The sequence below is a fragment of the Phoenix dactylifera genome, chromosome 2, assembly GCF_051530095.1.
Source record: "Phoenix dactylifera cultivar Ajwa chromosome 2, Ajwa_hap1_PhDact_Kaust_v1.1, whole genome shotgun sequence".
Taxonomy (NCBI): Eukaryota; Viridiplantae; Streptophyta; class Magnoliopsida; order Arecales; family Arecaceae; genus Phoenix; species Phoenix dactylifera.
The window spans coordinates 23,218,417-23,238,229 of record NC_143191.1 but is presented as its reverse complement, the minus strand read 5'-3'; the positions used below and the strand labels follow the sequence as shown (position 1 = coordinate 23,238,229).

The 19,813-nt window shown below is 42.4% G+C and overlaps 2 protein-coding genes across 28 annotated transcripts in view; both read right to left on the bottom strand.

Moving 5' to 3' along the window:
* LOC108510820 (disease resistance protein RPM1-like) overlaps positions 1–19,813 on the bottom strand; it is a 123,730-nt gene that overhangs the window by 42,784 nt on the left and 61,133 nt on the right. For 23 of the 25 annotated variants that reach the window (XR_016399191.1, XR_016399180.1, XR_016399170.1 and 20 more), the window contains 6 exons: positions 17,771–17,920; positions 17,495–17,629; positions 17,293–17,358; positions 15,982–16,047; positions 15,756–15,866; positions 176–10,481 (listed from right to left, as the gene is read on the bottom strand). The exons of the other annotated variants lie outside the window; for them this stretch is intronic. The gene's annotated coding sequence lies outside the window, so the exon portion shown is untranslated. Of the gene's footprint in view, positions 1–175; positions 10,482–15,755; positions 15,867–15,981; positions 16,048–17,292; positions 17,359–17,494; positions 17,630–17,770; positions 17,921–19,813 lie in introns of those variants that run through there. 25 annotated transcript variants of the gene reach the window in all.
* On the bottom strand, positions 176–18,681 carry LOC120108992 (uncharacterized). Of its 3 annotated transcripts, XR_016399195.1 has the most exons (8): positions 18,484–18,681; positions 17,771–17,920; positions 17,495–17,629; positions 17,293–17,358; positions 15,982–16,047; positions 15,756–15,866; positions 13,252–13,396; positions 10,256–10,481 (listed from the first exon to the last, which is right to left on the bottom strand). XR_016399195.1 is itself a non-coding variant. In XM_089928824.1 (7 exons), the coding sequence occupies exons 1-7, from the start codon at positions 18,679–18,681 to the stop codon at positions 10,434–10,436; spliced, it is 774 nt and encodes a 257-aa protein (XP_089784950.1). In that variant the 3' UTR covers positions 176–10,433. The 3 variants fall into 3 exon arrangements, 2 of the variants coding, with proteins under 2 accessions (XP_089784950.1, XP_089784951.1); XM_089928824.1 differs by lacking the exon at positions 13,252–13,396 and having other exon boundaries at positions 176–10,481; XM_089928825.1 differs by lacking the exons at positions 10,256–10,481; positions 13,252–13,396 and adding an exon at positions 14,873–15,071.

Genomic DNA, 19,813 nt, shown 5'->3' with positions numbered 1-19,813 from the left:
AGGTGTAAGATCTTTTAATTAAAACATGCTTCAATATTCATTAAATGTCCATTCTTGGAATCACTAGCAGTGAATTTTGTTGAAGAATGATAATGTAAGTAGTAATTTGGACTTTAAGTCAAAAGTATAAGCATAAAATATTTTGGCTAATTAAGAATAAAAGGAGTATTCTTACTTCTTAAAGCTTCAAAGTGCAATGGAGATTGCAAATTTCTGAGCCACTAGGTGATAGTACCTGACAGAAAATGATCCAATCATAAGTTAGAAGGCAACAATAATATTACCAAACTCCATTAAAATTCTAAATACAAATCTATCTTTCTCTCTGTAACAGAGAGAGGAAAAACTTGGTCCACCCGAAGAGAGAGGAAAAATTTGGTCCACCCGAACCACAGAGGAAAATCTCTCTCTCTGTAACAGAGATTTCTCTCTCTGTTCTCTCTCTCTCTCTCCCTCTGTAACAGAGAGGGAAAAGAGCTCGCCGTCCACGAGAACTTCCTCCCTGCAACAGAGAGAGGATCTCGCGGTCCACCGTGGACCGCGAGATCATTAAGCATACAGAGAGAGGATCTCTCTCTGTTACAGAGAGATCCTCTCTCTCTGTAACAGAGAGAGATCCTCTCTCTCTGTAACAGAGAGAGATCCTCTCTCTCTGTAACAGAGAGAGATCCTCTCTCTCTGTAAGGGGAGGCACCGTGGACCGTGGTGGTGCGGTCCACGGTGTCGCAGCTTGATCAGAGGGAGGATCTCTCTGTAACAGAGAGAGATCCTCCCTCTGTCTCACCCGTGGCGAGAGAGGAGGCATCGTGGACCGCAATGCTGTGGTCCACGGTGTCGCGGCCACATCCTGGACCGCGATGCCGTGGTCCAGGGGGGTTCTTCGTGGTCCATGATCGAGGAGGACGGGCCGCGAGGTGATGATTAAAAAAAAAAAAAACAACACATTGGTTTTGGAAGGTGCAGAGAAGGATTAAATTTTTTTTATTTTAAAATATTGGTCAAGGAATGCATACAAAAATTAAAAAAAAAATACCTTCTCTTACGGAAAGAACTCTGACGGCTAGGGTTCTTGGCTCAACCAGATTTTTTAGGTTTATAAAGGGGCAAGCTATGTAATTATTAGATTTTAATGGGGGCATTTTTGTCAAAAAGAGAGCTTTCCGAAAAAGCTGAAACAGCTTCCTCCCAAAAGCTCCAAATTGGAGCTTCTGCCAAAAAGCTGTTTTCAGCTTCCCGCAAAAGCTGAAACAGCTTCTTGGAAATTTTACCAAACACACTTTTTTCCCCAAAAGTACTTTTGGAGGGCCAGAAAGTGCTTTTTGGCCCTCCAAAAGCTCCCCCAAACAGGGCCTAATTATTCAAGCCATCCCATCCAAACCTAAAAATATTACTCTCCACCAATAATCATCCACCCACCACGTGATGGATGCCAATCCTAAGCACTGAACCAATTGGATTTACCTCCCTTGAGGGAGAAGGAGCCTTGAATCCATAAAAGAGGAGAGAATGGATTTTATCATATTATTTAATAACAACTGATCATGCCAAGCTTGCTTGGAGATGACTAAGTCATCTAAAGTTACTTTCCAGTAATGATATAAAATAAATTACTCTCCGGAAACAACCATCCATCTACTACCAGATGGAACACACTGTTCCAAAACAAGGTGCCGCCCACTTGACACCTTTCTAGGAAGAAGCGCGACCGCATTGCACGCGCGCAACAAGGATGCGCCTTCCTCCTTGCACGATAATCCACAGCACATCTCAAATCACTACAAATGCACCATCCAACCATCTGCATAGATCTCAAAATGATCATACGCTTCTTCCGCACAAAGGATATGTTCGTACTTGAGCCTTCATCTAGATTAGGTGCTTTAGGCACCAAATTCGACTTTCATAAATTGCAACTTGGTCCTAACTTGTCGTCTTTAAATTCTGCCTCGTGTCTATTTTTAAACTGGACATGGCAGACTTTCATTTAGAAAAGCCATTTTAGAAGAGATCCATATACGCATCTGTTATGTACATTTAAGCATATGGTATTAATATAAGACTTTCTATGGGACGTCTCGATGACAGCCTTCATCTACTTTTATCAATTTCAATTTGGTCCTAAGCCATCAGGTCCTCAGTTGACTGGATACGGAAACTGCCTTCAGCTAAGAGGTCCAAAGCAAATAGCGTGGACTGGTCACAGCTAGTTCAATCTTCTACGGTTGAGAAAGATGTCTTGGTCCAATTTGAAGAGCATAGAAACTCGGATTCTCCAGGAAGAACCCATCTCCAGAAATCCATTCTTTGAAGAAACATTGGTTGTTCATCAAGAAAGCATTCAGCCATCAAACTCCCTTGCAATTCCATATCATCCTCTAATTTTTTCATACGCAAGGAGATTCAAACTACACTATAGCTAATTCTTAGGTGTGGCAGCTTGGCAGCATCAATTACAGTTACCACAGACAATCACAGATTCACCAATATTGATGGATTAATCTATACCTTCTCCTTTTAAGAAATGTGTTGAGGATGTAATCTTTCTCAAGTAGATAGGGATGACAACCAGCTAAGCTAAAGTTGATTGGTGATGCAATAATCTATGCACTTGCTTCATCTGAAGAAAAGCATGCCATAACTTTGCAGTAATAGAGACACAAAGATGCATGATAAATTATTTGATAGACTCTCATCAAATTAAATACTGCAGAATAATTCAGTCTCAGGCCATTTTTTCTTACAGGAATATAATTTCTGGAAAGCAGATTTCTAGAAAGATAATGCCTGAAAATGTACTTTTGGCATATTTGATTGACCTTGAGAAAGTAACAGATTTCTAAAGTGCTTATGTTTGGTTGACCATCCACTTTTCTGAAAAAGTTATGTGTAATTCCTATTATATCCTTAATAAAAATTAAGTTTTTAATGCTTTAAATCAAAGAAGGATAGCTGAAGGACCTTTTTGGAAAAAAATAAAAATATTTCGACTTCCGATTCACGAAAATGTAACTTTCTCATATTTCTTATGAGAAAGACTTTCCCATAAAACGTGGAAATCATATTTTTCGGAAATACAACTTTTTTGTCTCTCTTCTTTGAAAACTCCAACTAAACAAGAGGCATCTCTTTACTTTCTTATTGATTATACTTTTCCTCTTTTTTTCCTGCGAACCAAACGAGCTCTTAGAAAAAAGTGGTCAAGCATCTCAAGCTTTATTTAAACAATAAAATGACAATAAACAGGGGGTAAAGAGCCACACGACTGGAAACAGGGAATAGAGAAGGAAAGAAGACAGAGAAAGAGAGCAGTAGCTCCTGACCAGAATCAGCCTACTCTCCACTTCCACAGGAGCAAACAGCCAAGGAGGCCTCAAGAAAACTGCTGCCAAAAGAGCAAATAGAATTTAACTTGAAAATAAATATCATATCACAGTAGCATGTGTTTCATCCATAGAACTCAACAGAGCATACAGATTGGTGCACTGATTCATATTCTCCAGCCATCTGAATATTCATATAGTCATCATAGCATACACTTCTCCATATTTTGTGAAAGCTCTAATAAACTTGATCAAATATTTGTTGCAGATAACCGAGCAGTGTCAAGCCCTTTCTCATTCCCTTTTGCAGCAAGTCACCACTCAGGATGGTCTCAGCATAAATGAAGAACAATGAGAGAAGTTCAATGACAATTTTAGCAAAAAAAAAGAAGTTCAATGACAATCTATACTACTGAAACTAATTTCTCTGTGCCAAATGATGACGTCATCAACGTTATTAGAAGAAAGGATGCTCTACATTTTGTCAACGATCTTGATGAACTGCTTGAGCTGCTGATGAAAGTAATAATAATTCACGCGGCATTTTACCATTTCCTTTCTAATTGGAGGTATCCAAAAACAATTGATAAATGATACAAATAACTTTAGGAATCAATATGCATGTCAGCTAAAGAGCTTTCTCTTTTTCTTTTCCCCGATAATCAATAGAAATATCAGACGATCAGAAGTTACATGCTCCAAGAAAATGCCACTACAAAATAAGGAGACGAACGCAAGCCTTCTAGGCTTGTAAAATTGTACAAAGCATTTTTCTAGGCAAACGTATTGTTGGGGGAAAAAATGGATTGCTCAAAGCACGTGGATAAATCGTCGGTACTTGATGGCGAGCGTGACGGCAGCAACTCTTCCGGCGCCCGACCTCAAGGCGCCCAACCTCAAGACGTCCGACCTCGAGGTGCCTGACCTCAGCGCTCCCGGCCCCAGAGCTTACAACCTTGATCTCGACTAAGTTGTGTCCAATCGACCTCAAGTTCAAAGAAGACCCAGTCAAAGGAAGAAGCAGACCTCTCCACTCCACCGAAAATCAAGTCCCCCTCCTCATCCGGGGTCCAATCCCGCGATCTTCGCTTCAACAACTGTCAACGTTTAAATGCGCACGCTCTCAACGGACCGCCAGCCAGCCCAAAATCTCGGGTCGTCTACAATAACTCATTAATTCATACGATCACGTCCAATCACTACGGTAACTCATTAATTCGCACAGTCACGTCCAGTAACAGGTAACCCCTACACCCCCTCTTATAAAAAGGGGGCTTCTTCTTCTCCTCAGGGGACAACTTTTTACATAGTCTCTCTTTCTGCTCCACAAGAAAACCCCCCTCTGACTTAAGCATCGGAGGGTCGGTGCCGGAACCTCCGGCCACCGGCTTCTTGCAGATCCCCCAGAGAAAGCCTTCCGCCGCCGCACCACCTGCCGGAGCTGCCCCTCCTCGGCCCGCGGTCACCCCTGGGTCCAATTTCCAACAACAGTTGGCGCTAGAGGAAGAGCCCGAGTCGTGACCATGAGGCTAAGGAGTAAAGGAGCCTCTAACGCCTCTCGGCATCGCGCACCAAGTCCTGGCCACTTAATCCAGAACCCACCACCAAGGCCTCCAGCGGATCAAGATCCTCAGGTCCAACCAGAGCAATTCAACATGCTGGTACAGCAAGTCCAGGCCCTGGCAGCAGCAGTCCAAGGCCTGCAACGCATGGAGGCCCCTCCTATGTCGCCTCCACAGATTCAGGTCCGGCACTGCTTCCAGATGGACCGGTGTTCCAAGCCCGAGATCCTCATGACTCTTCGAGGGTCAACCATGAAGAACAGCGTTGTTACCAGGGTTCAACCCGAGCGTCTCCCCAGAGGGAGCCGCTAGGGAAGAACCAGGATAAAAGGCCCCAACCTTCGGAGGCCGAGTCGGTCCCGGGTCAATCGGTACCGGAACAGACCACCGTGGCAATCTCCCAAGGTGGAGAACTTGACAAGAAGGTCGAGAAACTCGAGCGGCAGATCGAGGCGCTCTAAAACCGAAAGGCAAGGCGTGAGGGTGACTTTGAGTTCACTACCAAGTCATCCTTCTCCCGCCAGATCGAGGACGAATCGATCCCACTGAGGTACAAAATGCCTCAAATAGAGCCCTACAACGGGACCACCGACCCCTGGACCACTTGGAGAGCTACCGAGCCCTTATGGCATTGCAGGGGTCCTCGAAGTCTGTGCTCTGCAAGGCTTTCCTTGCAACCCTCCGAGGAACAGCTCGGCTTTGGTTCTCCGGTTTGAAGCCGAGCACTGTGTCCTCCTTCGAGCAGCTTGGCAAGCAGTTTGCTACCAACTTTGCTGCCAACTTTGCTGCCAGCCAACGCCAGCGGCGACCGTCGGATTCTCTCCTCGACATCAAGCAAAAGGAAGGAAAGTCCCTCAAAGATTACATCGACCGTTTCACCGCCGCAACCTGGGAGGTCTGCGACCTCGATCAGTCGATCGCTATGTCCGCACTAAAGACAGAAGCTCGGTCCTACAAGTTCCTCTTCTCCATTGAGAAGAATTTATTCGCCGACTTCACCGAGATGCTGGTCCGAGCTCGGAAATATGCAAAGGCCGAGGAGGCTATCGCATCCCGGCGGGGCGCAGCTGAGCAAGCCTTAAAAGGGAAGAAAAGGCGCCATGAGGAGCGCGGCTGCCCGAGAAGTCGGTCTCCCCGCCGAGAGAAGAACCTGCCTCGTTTAAGGAGTCCACCTCGTCAGCGAGTGCGGCCCCGACCGAGGTTCCCACCTCGACCGAGATCCCCGTCTCGGCCAAGAATACCCCCGGGGAGGTACGGGAACTACACTCCCCTCAATGCACTCCGGACGGAGATCCTCATGGAAATAGAAGGCCGAGACTCTTTTCGACCTCCACCCCCGATGCGGGAGTCAGAAACTCGACGGCACTCCAGAAAATATTGCCGCTTCCATCGAGACCAGGGCCACGACACAGAGGAGTGCTTCTGACTCAGAGACGAGATTGAGGCACTCATTCGCCGTGGGGTGCTCAACTAGTTCGTGCAGAACTGGCGTGATGAAAGAAGGTCGGCGGAGAATGCTGCACCGCCTGAAGATCAAAATGACAATAGGCCCACACTGTAACCATAGTGACCGACCAGCCTATAAAGCAAGTCCTGCAACGGTCGGATCGTGCGGGGAGAATCGTAAAGTGGGCGGTCGAGCTCGGAAAATTCGACCTCGAGTACCGCCCGAGGCCGGCAGTCAAGGCCCAAGTGCTCGCTGATTTTATAATAGAGTGCACCTTACCGGACGACCCCGAGCCTGAGCTCACATCAAGAGAGGAGACCCCGAGGCAACCATGGGTTCTACATGTGGACGGCTCAACCTCGGGGGGTAGCGGTGCAGGCCTCATCCTCACTAGCCCGGATGGGGTGGTCGTAGAGCAAGCCCTACGCTTCGAGTTTCCCGCCTCAAACAATGAAGCGGAGTACGAGGCGCTCATCGCCGGGCTGAGGTTGGCAAAGGAGCTCAAGGTCGGAGCATAAAGGTCTTCAGTGACTCCCAACTGGTCGTGAGCCAGATCTTGGGAGATTTCGAAGCGAGGGAGCCGTCGATGCAAAAGTACCTCCAAAAGGTGCGAGATATCACCTCCACACTGAGCGCCTTCGACATCCAGCACATTCCCAGAGCAGAGAACGCGAGGGCGGACCAGCTATCAAAACTAGCAACTTCCTGCACGAGCAAGCTCCCGAAGACCACAACGCTCAAGTATCTCCAAGCACCCAGCACTGAGGAGCCTAAACCAGTTCTCTGCGTCGAAACCGAACCGAGCTGGATGGACGCGTTTGTCAACTACCTGCAGAGCGAAATCCTCCCCAACGACGAGCTCGAAGCTCGCCGAATCAAGCGTCAGGCTTTCCGATACCTCTTGTACGAAGCCAAGCTCTACCGCAGGTCCTTCACCTCTCCCCTCCTCAGATGCCTCCGTCCTTCAGAGGCAGATTATGCCATGCGAGAAGTCCATGAAGAGATCTGCGGGAACCACCTAGAGGCCGGGTCCTAGCCCACAAGATTCTACGCCAAGGATACTATTGGCCTACACTTTAAAAAGACGCTATGGACTTCATCCAAAGATGCGATCGATGTCAGCGAAATACCAACATTCAGCGCCGACCCTCAGTCCCACTGACCTCGATCAGCGCCCCTTGGCCATTTGCCCAATGGGGGATCGACATCTTGGGTCCATTTTTCCAGGCCACGAGACAAAGAAAGTTCCTCATTGTCTCCATCGACTACTTCACCAAGTGGGTTGAAGCTGAACCGGTGGCCCAAAACTCCGAGCCGAAAATGCGAGATTTCGTCTGGAAATCAATAATTTGCAGGTTTGGGCTCCCCAGCGTCCTCATATCCGACAACGGCCGCCAGTTCGACAATGCCCGCTTCAGGGAGTTCTGCTCCGAGCTCGGCATCGACCATCGTTTCACCTCAGTCGCTCATCCACGGACGAACGGAGGAACCAAGGTGACAAATCACACCATCCTTCAGGGACTCAAAGCCAGACTCGACTGATCCAAAGGGCAATGGATCGAAGATCTTTACAATGTCCTCTAGGCCTACAAAACTACATTCCGAGTCCCCACCGGCGAAACCCCCTTCAACATGGCCTACAGAATAGAGGCGGTCATCCCCTTAGAAATCAGACTCCTGTCGCTAACGGTGGAGAACTATGACGCAACGTCCAACTCATCCCAACTCAGAAGTAACTTGGATCTCCTCGAGGAAACAAGGGAGGCCACTCGAATCTGCATGGCAAGATATCAACAGAAAGCGGCGCAATACTACAATTCCAGGATAAAAGTCAAGCTCTTCAAAGTGGAAGATCTCGTCCTGAGAAAAGCTGAGACTTCTCAACCTACCGAGCAAGGAAAGCTTGCTCCGAACTGGGATGGACCATATCGAGTTGCTCGAGTCCAACGGCCTGGAGCGTACAAGTTGGAGTCCCTTGAAGGGACTCCCATTCCCCGAAGCTGGCACTCCGAGAACCTCCGAATGTATTATCAATAAAGCCCCCGAGGGGTCTCCAGTGTTTGAGAACACAACCAATAAAGTATTTCTCAAGATTCTCTTAATTATTCAACGCTTCTTCTAATGTTAATCTACTTGTGAACTCCAGGATGTCCCTAAGATGATTCGAGCCCTTGAGGGAAACCTGGCGATGCCCCGACTAAATTTGGGATGCTCCGCTGTGCCAACTGCGAACTCGGTCTCCCTCAACCTCAAGTCTCACCAAACGGTGCCCGACCAAGTTCGGGATGCCCCGACCAAGTTCGGGATGCTCCGCTGCGCCAACTGCGAACTCGGTCTCCTCAACCCAAGTCTCGCCAAACGGTGCCCGACCGAGTTCGGATACCCAATCGAGTTCGGATGCCCGACCGAGTTCGAGATGCTCCGCTGCGCCAACTGCAAGCTCAGTCTCCCTCAACCTTAGGTCCTGCCAAATGAAGCCCGACCAAGTTCGAATGCCTCGACCAAGCTCGGGATGCCTCGACCAAGCTCGGGATGGCCTGCTGCGACGACCTCGAGTCCCACCTAATGATGCCCCGACCAAGCTTAGGGGCGCCCAACTGCATCGGCCGCGAGCCCAGTGTCCCTCGACCTCGAGTCCCACCTAACAGCGCCTCAACCAAGTTCGAGGTCAAGAGACATGCAAGTTCCAACGGTCGAACAGCAACCTAGCATCACTCTACACTGCAATTAAGTCCAAGCCCAAAGACTTAGCGGGATTCTTCCGAAAGCTGAGCCCAAAGATTTGACGGGATTCTTCCAAAAGCTGAGCCCAAAGACTTAGTGGAATTCGCCAAAAAATACCGGAATCACCTGTGAAAACGAATGATGCGCGGAGTTCAATTCAAGCGGTCAAATATAAGAGTTCATTGAATGCGCAAGTGAAAGCGAACTCGAAGAAAGATTTGAGAAAGCATGTATTTCATTGATGGGGAGCCCCAAAGCTGAGTACAAAATTTGATCTCGAGTCCAACCCACCTGACCGTACAATGGCTACAATAGCCGACCTCGTTTACAAAAAAAAAAAAGAAACTAAGTCTTAAGGTATTTCTGGAGCAGCGGTGATCTCAGCTGTTGGGAGAAGAGGTGATATGCCCAGATACCACTCGTTCTAAGATGAACAAATCAAGGAGAGCTCGTAATCCCCAGCAACTTCGACAACTGTTGGGAAGGACAATCCTAACGCGGAACTGCAGGATCTTACACCTTGCACGAGACGAAAAACAATACGAAACAAATTGCTATGGAAGACAGTTAACACGACACACCAAAATTTACCGAGGTTCGGCAAAACTTGCCTACTTCCTCAAGACCACTCGATTCTATTGCAGTAGAACAATTACAACGGAGAACACAATCCCAAGTCAATCACAAACTGATTGCTCGAACAAAGGAGAAACAACCTTCTTCCTTTTACAAGAGAAAAAACTATTTCCTTCAATCTCTCACGTTCTTAAGGCTTTCTCTCTATCTCGTTGTAACCCTAGCCGTCACAACCTTCTGTATTCCCTAGAGTCTTTGGCCACGAATTTATATCCTTGAGATTTTCCAAAAATAGCACTCTTTTCACCCGTTTCAGTAAATTCCCGTAAATTCCGTCCGAGCTGGAGTCGACTCTCCGACATCGAATCGACTCCATCACAACGCAAGTCAACTCGCTCTCAGACGAAACAGAAACATCCAAAATTTGGACAAAGCTCGAGTCGACTCCGGCAAAGCGCGAATCAACTCCCGCACAGTGCGAGTCGACTCCGGCAAAGCGCGAGTCGACTCTATCAGGCGAGACAGAAACATCCGGACAAAGCTCGAGTCGACTCCAGCAAAGCGCGAGTCGGCTCATAGTCGACTCCAGATTGTGCGAGTCGACTCTCTCAGGCGAGACAGAGACATCCGAAATCCGAAATCAATCACTTTCATCATCTGTATCATAATTTTGACAAAGAGATACAAGCCAGTTCGTCATCTGATTGCCTTCCGTCTGATTGTTTTCACCATCTTGTCGGTCATCCTCTATAGGTGCAGTCCGGGGCCTCTTGGAAGAAGGCCCATCTGCCACAGGCCGTGGTTTCAATATAAACTTCGGCATGGTAACTGAAGAGCCCCCACCTGAAGTTCCTGTAAAATTGGTAGGGGGAAAACATTAGTTGGGAAGGAAGAGAAAACATAAACGAGCTCATAGTTGATGTCATGAAAACTAAGTACCTTTTTAGCACTTCTGCAACACAATAAACTAAACTTGGACAAGCATGCTTTTCTAAAGCCATTCTACTTGGACACAATAAATATCTATCTATCTATCTATCTATCTATCTATCTATCTATCTCTCTCTCTCTTTTAATGGCATTGTCATTGTTTGCAGGTTTCTAAATGATAAGCTTTTCTCCGCAGGGGTGAGGGTGTGTTTTTTTGTGCATGTAGAATTCACTCTCGCGGAACAAATTCAAGATTTTAATCATTCCTTGCTCCAAAACCTGTCTATGCATGTGTCTGTGTAAAGGTTTTCTTACAGCCGCTTATTTTCACAGCATCTGTACTTAGTGAAGTCACTCCAGTGGGGAAAATTTGACGGTCTTAACTCTGCCTGTGTGCTCGTGCATGTGTGTACTTTGAGCGTGTTTCCATGTGACATCATGGTCTGTCGATTTTTCTAATAACAATTCATTAGCTTTTTTAAGTAGAATTTTATTCAAAGAGAAATATTCCAGCATATCAGTCTTAAGCATTATAAAAATCATATCTAGTTGGTTAACCATCTATGCACATTTGTCTTTTTTTTTTTTTTTTTTGATAAACCGGCGCCTCACACTAGACGAGCGTGAGCGCACCCAGAACAATCCAAAACAATCTGATGCAGAGCAGGCGGGATGGCCTCGATACTTGCTCAAAGAAAACCTCCCAAGTGATGCACAGCAAAGGATGCAACCCAGTCGGCAGCTATACACATTTGTCTTTAACTGTATCTTAATTCCACAACAAGTTGTATTCCATCAAACTGATTCAGTCTGTTAATAAGTTCCGTTGAATCTAAATGGGCATTTGATGACCACCTATGCTAGCATGTGCTTGTATTCATGGTCATGCATGTATATGTCTGAGGGTGGGTGTGGTGTGTATTCATTTCTGATGCCATTGCATCACTCACAAAGCTTAACCAAATGTCTCATATACTTCAAGACACGAAGAAGGGCCTGAACACTTTCCATGCTGATAAGACCACCTCATGTCAGCATGGGAAATTCCAGCTGAACAGTTGAATTGGGGTGGAAAGTGCATGCTAAGGCAGTGCAACTAGAAGGATGCCTCGGATACAAGTGGAAAGAGAAGACGAGACAAGGATAAGGAACTACTCCTTGGCAATGCAAGAAATAAACTTTAGAGAAATTGTCCCAGAGTCATAGACTTGGGATTAGAATTATAAATTGGAAGTAGGATCCATATGAAGAGTAATGCAAAAATATGCTTCGAATCACGGCAGGTTAAGACACATATAGGTGCTACATCACCCGGATTAGCGTATAACATGGAGCATACCAATTCAACAAAGAAATCTATACATGATCAGAAAAAGAGGAACACTCAATTTGATACGGAAAAAGAAAAGAGGTCTATCCTCCTATTACTTTTTTCGAGCATAAATGATATAATTTTTCTCCTCATGCCAGATCTAATTTGCTTGGTAATTATATATAGATGTGTGCCTAACAACTCTGGCCTCTTAAGAAGTTAACAATGCAAGGCTGAATGGATTACAAGCCACCACATAGGTATACAGAGAACCAAGGTCCCAACTCTTATAATGAAAACCATTTAATGTCATTACAATTTAAGGTTACTGATATAAAACCATATGCAACTGTTGGTAAATATCTATGTATTTATGTGCATTTATGCATGTATGCATACTGCCGTAGTGACATATATATAGCATCAACAGTTTTTTTCCCATTTTTGTCAACAGGACATTTATGATCTGATGGTTAGGATTAAGGCTGCAAATGGGTCGAGTTGACCCATGACCCATGACCCGACCCGACCCGCTTAGACACGACCCGACCCATTTTGGAGAACTTGTGGGGCCGAGGCGGGTCCTAAAATTGGACTTGTTCCTTTTTTCAGGTCGGGTCTAGATTTACTGAATTCAGACCTGACTCGACCCGCAGGCTGGAGCTCGCGAGGGTGAAAACATAAGTTCTGAAGCCATGGATGGGTTTACCCGAACCGAACCCGAATTTTTAGGGTTGGGTCTGGGTTATACATGGACCCGACCTGACTCGAATGACCCGTTGGATCAAAATTGTAGCGGTGGACCCAACCTGACCTATCATCGGGTCGGGGTCTGGATCCAAAATTAGAACCTGAATAAGAAACCGGGTTGGGTCGGGGTCACTCATGACCCGACCCAACCCGACCCATTTGTACCCCTAGTCAGGATCTAAGCTACTGTGGTTAGGAACTCTAAAATGACAGAGTATAAAATCCATCTATTTCATCTAACACACCATTTGTGCACAAACGCAGGCACATGATTGTAGGGTTGTGTAGGTCATATAAGAAGCATAATTTCATAAGAGGGTATGCTAGAAAACTAGAATCCAAGGTTTATATACAAACTCAAACACAGCAGAATCCTCGTCTGCTTACAACAGAAACACACACACACACAAGCATGCAAACATGCAAGTACACAAACACAAGATGAAAGCATGCACATGTACACACATGCATGTACTTATGTATGTCAATAGATAATACAAAATAAACTTCAATTCAGCAGCAATACGACATAAATGGCTTTGCTATAAATACCCATAATTATTTATTTGTATAATCATATTGCAAGTGGAGAAAATCTAAATGTTAACACAATTTATGTATGAAATGTACCTCCATCTTTAGAACTGTTAAAAATACTGCTTTTTGTTAAGGAATTTGTTGGTTTTTCCACTGTGCTTGAGAGTTCTGAATTACTTTTCCCCAGCAGAAGATAACAAGATCATAAGCTTAGAGTTCAAACAACGTTGAATTTGAACTGCATGCAGACATAAATATAAGTCTAGAAAAACTTTGATGAATCTCCAGACTTGTCTATGCAAGATAATACGCATTATCACTTAAAAAGACTACATAATGACAACTGTCGACCAAAGCTTACAAGATACTTATATAATCACTCACCAATGCATAGTCATATAGGAACTTATAAGAAACAACTATTGGCCCACCATGACTCCCATCTATAATTAGGGAACAGGGACAACAGATGCACATTAAAAGGTGCCACAGAACTACAACTAACTTCTCTAAAGCTCTACTGCAGTACATTTTTGAGAAATGATTCAACTTTTATATTCAAATCCCACTGCACTAGGGGAACAACGGAATGTTATAATATTATTAACAACAAAATATAGCTTTTAATTAATTATAAAAAATCATGAAACATAACTTTTGCAAGCAGGCATTTCCAGGGCTTGAATTGCTAATAATAGTTGGCTTCATAGCATAACTGAGACTAATTAATACACCTCAAGTAACTTAAACAGTAAGCTTGATTGTCAATATGATATGCATGAAATGACTATCCTATCAGATCAGAAACCTTCTTATACGGCAAGACACCAGTTAGGCCCCAAGTACATTTGAACTCTCGTTTACAAAATCCTTAATCTGATTAAAACTTTTGAACATTACATTAAAAGAAAAAGGCAAAGAAATCTTGTGTACGCTAAAAGACTTCAAAAGAATATTAAGTGAAACATTAACAAATGATAAATCATGTATATCTTCTTTGGTCTTCCGAATACTGTACCATACATAGACTTGAACACCCAGACTGCAGCAAAACAACCATCATTAACACTCAACTCACGATCAGTATATCTTCTCAGTATAGCGTAACGCGTTTCGAAGAGGTTTGGGATATACTAGTAAACAAATAACAAATTCATATGACTCAATTTTGTTAATTAGAGATAGATGACATTATATATGAATAAACTGGAGCTGGATGTTAATGTTGCGCAATATTTGCATGCTAAGTGAAATAGAAAAAAAATCGTAAGGCCAACAATGAAATATGGGATATATATGCATCAAAACGTATGGCAGACAAGAAGGTGCCACCACAGAGTCACAGTGATTGGACAAACATAAGGTAACAATATTTGTAGGGAATATAAAGTAACATTATTTTATACATAGCTTAACTGATGCTCGAGTGATGTGATCAGATTTTTGAAACTTCAAGTTACTGGAATTAATTTTATTTTTTAGCTACGTTTTTAGTCATCATTTTTTCTGTTTTAGCAGGTCTACTGGTTAGAACTTAGAACATCTAATATCAATATCAAGCACCATATCAATATGCTATGTGGCATGAAAAATAACCACGGCTCATGGGGCGTAGTTCAGAATTTCAAAATAAATTAGGGCTTTTAGTTAAGTGTTTTGACTTATTTACTATTTAGGAATCCGTAAATGATTAGGAAAAGAGACTGATAGAACATATGAAACGGGGGATTCATAGCCAGCTGTGGAGGAGATTTTTTACAGAAGTCAGCTTATATGAGATATTTTCTTTAAAAAGAGGACCACGGGGCTCCCTGTTTTCCTCTTATCCTCTTGTTCTTACATTCTTCTCTTACTCTCTCCTCTCTTCTACTCTCTTCCAGTCTGGTTTCTATCTTTTATGTGCTCAAGCATCCCTGCAAAACAGCGGAATCTTGTTGTTTAACATATCTGGGGTCCAGGCTGACTAATAATAGCTGCTGATAGTAGACTTTGAAAATGCACAGAATTTAGATTTGCCTTCAAATCTGAATTTAAAATTCTAGCAGTTTATTGACTAGCAATCCCTCATAATCCTTGGGGTTACATCTTTAAAAGAGCAAATGTCTACCAAATTTACTGTGTGCATTCATGTGCAGAAAATATTAATAAGTGAGAAAACACCTATGGTCAAAGGCACATGTCATAGGGTCTTAAAAGATGATGATGTATGCCAGCATGGACGATCAGCCCTGATAGGCATGCATGAGAATACAAAAGGATAACAAGCCTAACACAGAATTCACTGGAGAATGCTCGCAAATTCTTTCAGATTTCTTTCAATCAAGAAGTCAACAATTCATGTAATGTCATATTAGTATATAACAATTAAAGGCAAAAAATAAAAACTAATACTACTAGCTTCATAAAGAAAAGGATTTACAATCAGCAAGATAATAGGAATTTTAAGAATTTTTCTTTTAACCAGGTCTATCACTCCATTTTTGAAAGTCAGTTCCAACATTTAAAATGTTCCCCCAATAAAATTTATATAAATTTTGCATATTTAGGACAAAAGAATGAAAACGACAAACGAAGCAATCAATAAAGCCAAAATATACCTTTAAATTATCATCTGGTAACTTGCATGGATTGGAAGATGACTGGCCAAAGTCCTCATCTAGATCCTCATCTTCATCATCCTGTATACGCTGGACATAATTTTGTGAACCCTGCAAAAGGTACTTTGTTATTAGCACCTCATGCACCAATCTTAATACAAAACGTTTTGAAAATAATAGATTACAGTGACAAAAAAAGCAATAAAAGGAATACTCAAATACTAACAGGAAAAGCAATTGATTTGATCAGTTCTTCATCTGCTTTATCAAACTCCTCTGCAATTTTTTGCTCCTGACAAAGCATAGAAAGTTCATGAGAAGACTTAAGAACAAAAAACATTGATTTATAAATGAACGTACAACAGTTGTTATATAAGCTACACCATCCACATCAAACACTAACCAAGAACACTGCATCAATTGTGAAAGATTTGCTACAAAAACCTCATTCTTTATCCAGAACCTAACAAAAATTTCACTGATATAAAGCAACATTAACAGGTAGCAGTCTTGATATGTAGAAAAAAATCTCTGAGTTGATCCTCAAATCTGACTTAAATACTTACAAGTTATGACGAGGCTTGTAGGTTAAGGTTAATAATACTTCTAGAGCCTGCCTTCAAATATCTTGCGTTTAAATTGTTTTCTCCTTTTTACCCATAATCTTCACCAATTTTATTTTTAAATTATTTTCTAAATTAATTATTGACGGCCGGTAAGTTGCATTCTCAAAAGAAGTTCACATACTTATCATGAATATATTTAAACCCTCAATATGGAAAATGATTGAAGAAAACTATATCCCTTTCCCACTTGGTCTACACTGTTTTTTGGGGGAAAACCCTTCTCACTCTTCTAACATACCTAATAAAGGTCTTACTATTATCACACTTTATTAGTAATGTATAATGAGTTATACACTTTCTGTATCTCCTCTTTATTTTTTTCCATTCTTAAGAAATTTTCAAATACGCATGCCATTCACATATGATAATCTTATCAAACCCAAACTCCCTAATTTGTGACTTTTATGTCTTTCTTCCCTTAAAATCTAAAACTCATTAAGATCAGCCCAAACTAATGCTACACCAAGGTCACTAGTCAAGTACCGGATACCTAAAAGCATTGTACTACAAGTTGTCGAGATAGGTCACTGTAAAAACCTTCCTTCGGATATGATCTTGATGATATTTAGACAAAGCATGGTCTACCATACCACCCAGTACAATATGGCACATCCTGTACTTACAGGTGGAAACCGATACAAGACTCAAGTTCAGGTCGGTACAGATTTTGTACCACTCCATACCGACGCATATGAACTGTAATGAAACTTAATCATTTTAACAACATAACCATCCCTCCTCAAGCATATTCTAGAAGAAAGAGAAAACGTCGTATAGAGAATAAAGGCAATAGGGGCCATGCTCATGGTACTGATGTTAATGCTTCACTGAAATGACCGCATACTCAATCATTCTTTATGAATGAAAAGTTCACAAGGGGGAGTGAGAAAGGAAAGTAGCCAAAATCTTACCTTGTCGTAGGCTGAACGCCTTAGAGTCTCTAGCATCATATCGACACTCACAGTTGCATGTCTTGACTGGAGAACAGCAAAAAACAATCTGTCAGCATGATAATAGTACAGAATCACGAACTATCCTGAACCCCTGGTCGTATTCATGTCACCAGTAACTTTAAAAGTCTACGGAAATTTAGGGATAGAGTCCAATTTATACCTTCATCAACCTCATTTCTTCTAGTGCTGCAAGTATGTCCATATCTCTCTTTGAATCCACCGCTCTGTTTTCCAGTGACTTCATCGCATCCCCCATCTCTTCAGCAGCACTTTTCTTCTTCTCTTTTTCTACTGCCTGATGAAAGCACAACATAAGATATTGGAATTGAAACAACAATTCTATTGCAAAAATATCAAAGATCAAGAATACCCCAGAACATGTACTAGTCAAACCCAGCAATATAACATGCTACGTAGCATTATGTAAATCACTCACTTCTTCCTCTTCCCGCCAAGGCTCAAAATTTCGGGATGCTCCGGATTCAACAACATAGTCCGAATTCTGAGGATCTGTTTTGAATGCAATTTCAGCTGAGCATCTGGTGCATTTGAAGTAGAACCGAAAAATCTGAATTCCCAGATAAGTCTGCAGGATGCCAATCAAAATTCCAAACATCAATCTCAGTTCCTCATCAAATGCGCAATAAAATTGAACTTTTCAACCAAACATTAACCAAATAAAGAATTCCTGAAATTTAACACCATCGATAATGTTAATCTGAAGATAATTTATGGCCTTCAGGTTACCTTGTTCCTCAAAATCTATGAAATTACAGTATCAGAGTATAGGCATTTCGACCCAGCTAAGATAAATCTCAAATTCCAGGTAAACTTTAAATATAATTTTACCCTTTGTACAGAATATCAAACAAACTAAAGGAATCTCATCAATCAAACAGATAAAATAATGCAAATACGATAGGGGACCATGAATAGATAACTCAAACTGCGTGGAAAACTCGGCGAAATCTAAACTTTCAATTAACAGGTTACAAGAAGAAAAAAAAAAAGAAATCAACTGAAAAAGAATAGAAGGAAACGAACAAAGATGGAACGAAGCAGCGGGAAAGAGATGAATCGTTCAAGAACAAAAAGAAGAAGAAGAAGAGGAGGAAGGGAAACACATGAGAAGGGATAGAAGGGGATTACATCTCCGATGACATCTTCTTTGCGGGAATTGAACTTGGTGCCCTTGTAGATGTAGGTGCCACAGGTATTGCAGCGGATGCTCATGGGAAGCATCATACGAACCTTGATCTGTTGGTTCTTAGGCTGCCGCCGCCGTGGGATCTTCGCCGGATCAAAGTCCGGCGGGTAGTATTTGTTCAACACCTTGCGCTCTCCCATCCTCTCCTTCTCCCCCTCTCTCCCTCCGCCGGATCAACGCCGGAACCCTAATTCCAGGAATAGCTTTCGGAAAACCCACGAGTTTTGATCCGAGCAAGGTCGAGATGGGAGGAAAGGTTGGGCTCTGGGTCGGTGGTTCGTCGAGAAAGATCAGACGGCCGTGTAATCGGGTCGGATTTTTATAAATCAAATCCAATCCAATCCGACCCAGTCTTCGTAACCCGACTCCGAGTCGGGACAAATATTGGATCTTCTTCGGTGCACTGCGGGTCGGTCAAGGATGAGACTCCTCATTCAGCTATACGCTTAGAGTTCCCATTAGTGGCATCTGACGCAGAGACGAACAAATACAATACAACGAGAACCGTATATGAAAGGAGAGTTTTGTAACAACATAGATACAGATACACCAATGAACCAACAAAAAAAAAAAAAAAAAATACTATGAAGTGATAGTTTTATAATCCACATAAGGATCTATTTAGAAAATCTAATAGAATTGGACTGAATTTTCTATAAAATTTTAGATTATATAGTCAAGTTAAATAGAATCTATATCAACACAATTCTGCTTTAGCCTAAATTCTGTAGGGAGAAAAAAATTTCCATATTTTTTTTCTTATCTTGCAGTCTAATACATTCATTGTTCAGATTTAGGCCAAAACTAGAATAGACCTTTAGAGGAAAAAAACGGGTTGAGTAGACTAACATGTCTTATTTCTATTGGAAATCTAGTTTAATTCTACTGAATTTTCTAAACAAATTCTACATGAAGTCAAAATACTTGCATGGAATCAAAACCCCAAACATTTGTATTATATAGTAATTTATAATATGCATGCGCAAAGCACATGACTTAGAAAGAAGATAAACATAGAAGAAAAATAAATTGCATTACGAGCCTTTGTTTTTATTTTTTTGTAAGATTTTTATTTGTTGGTAGAAGATGAGCCTTAGGTTTTGAAGAAAATAAAACAGCAGAGTCCAAACTAGATCAAAGAGATCAAAAATAATAAGCCAATCACATATAGATATTAAATAATTATTCTAAAATAAATCATATAAATAAATAATAGTTTCAAGAGCATGGGATCATCTAAAAATCAGGTGTCTTTTAATAATATAGTCAAAA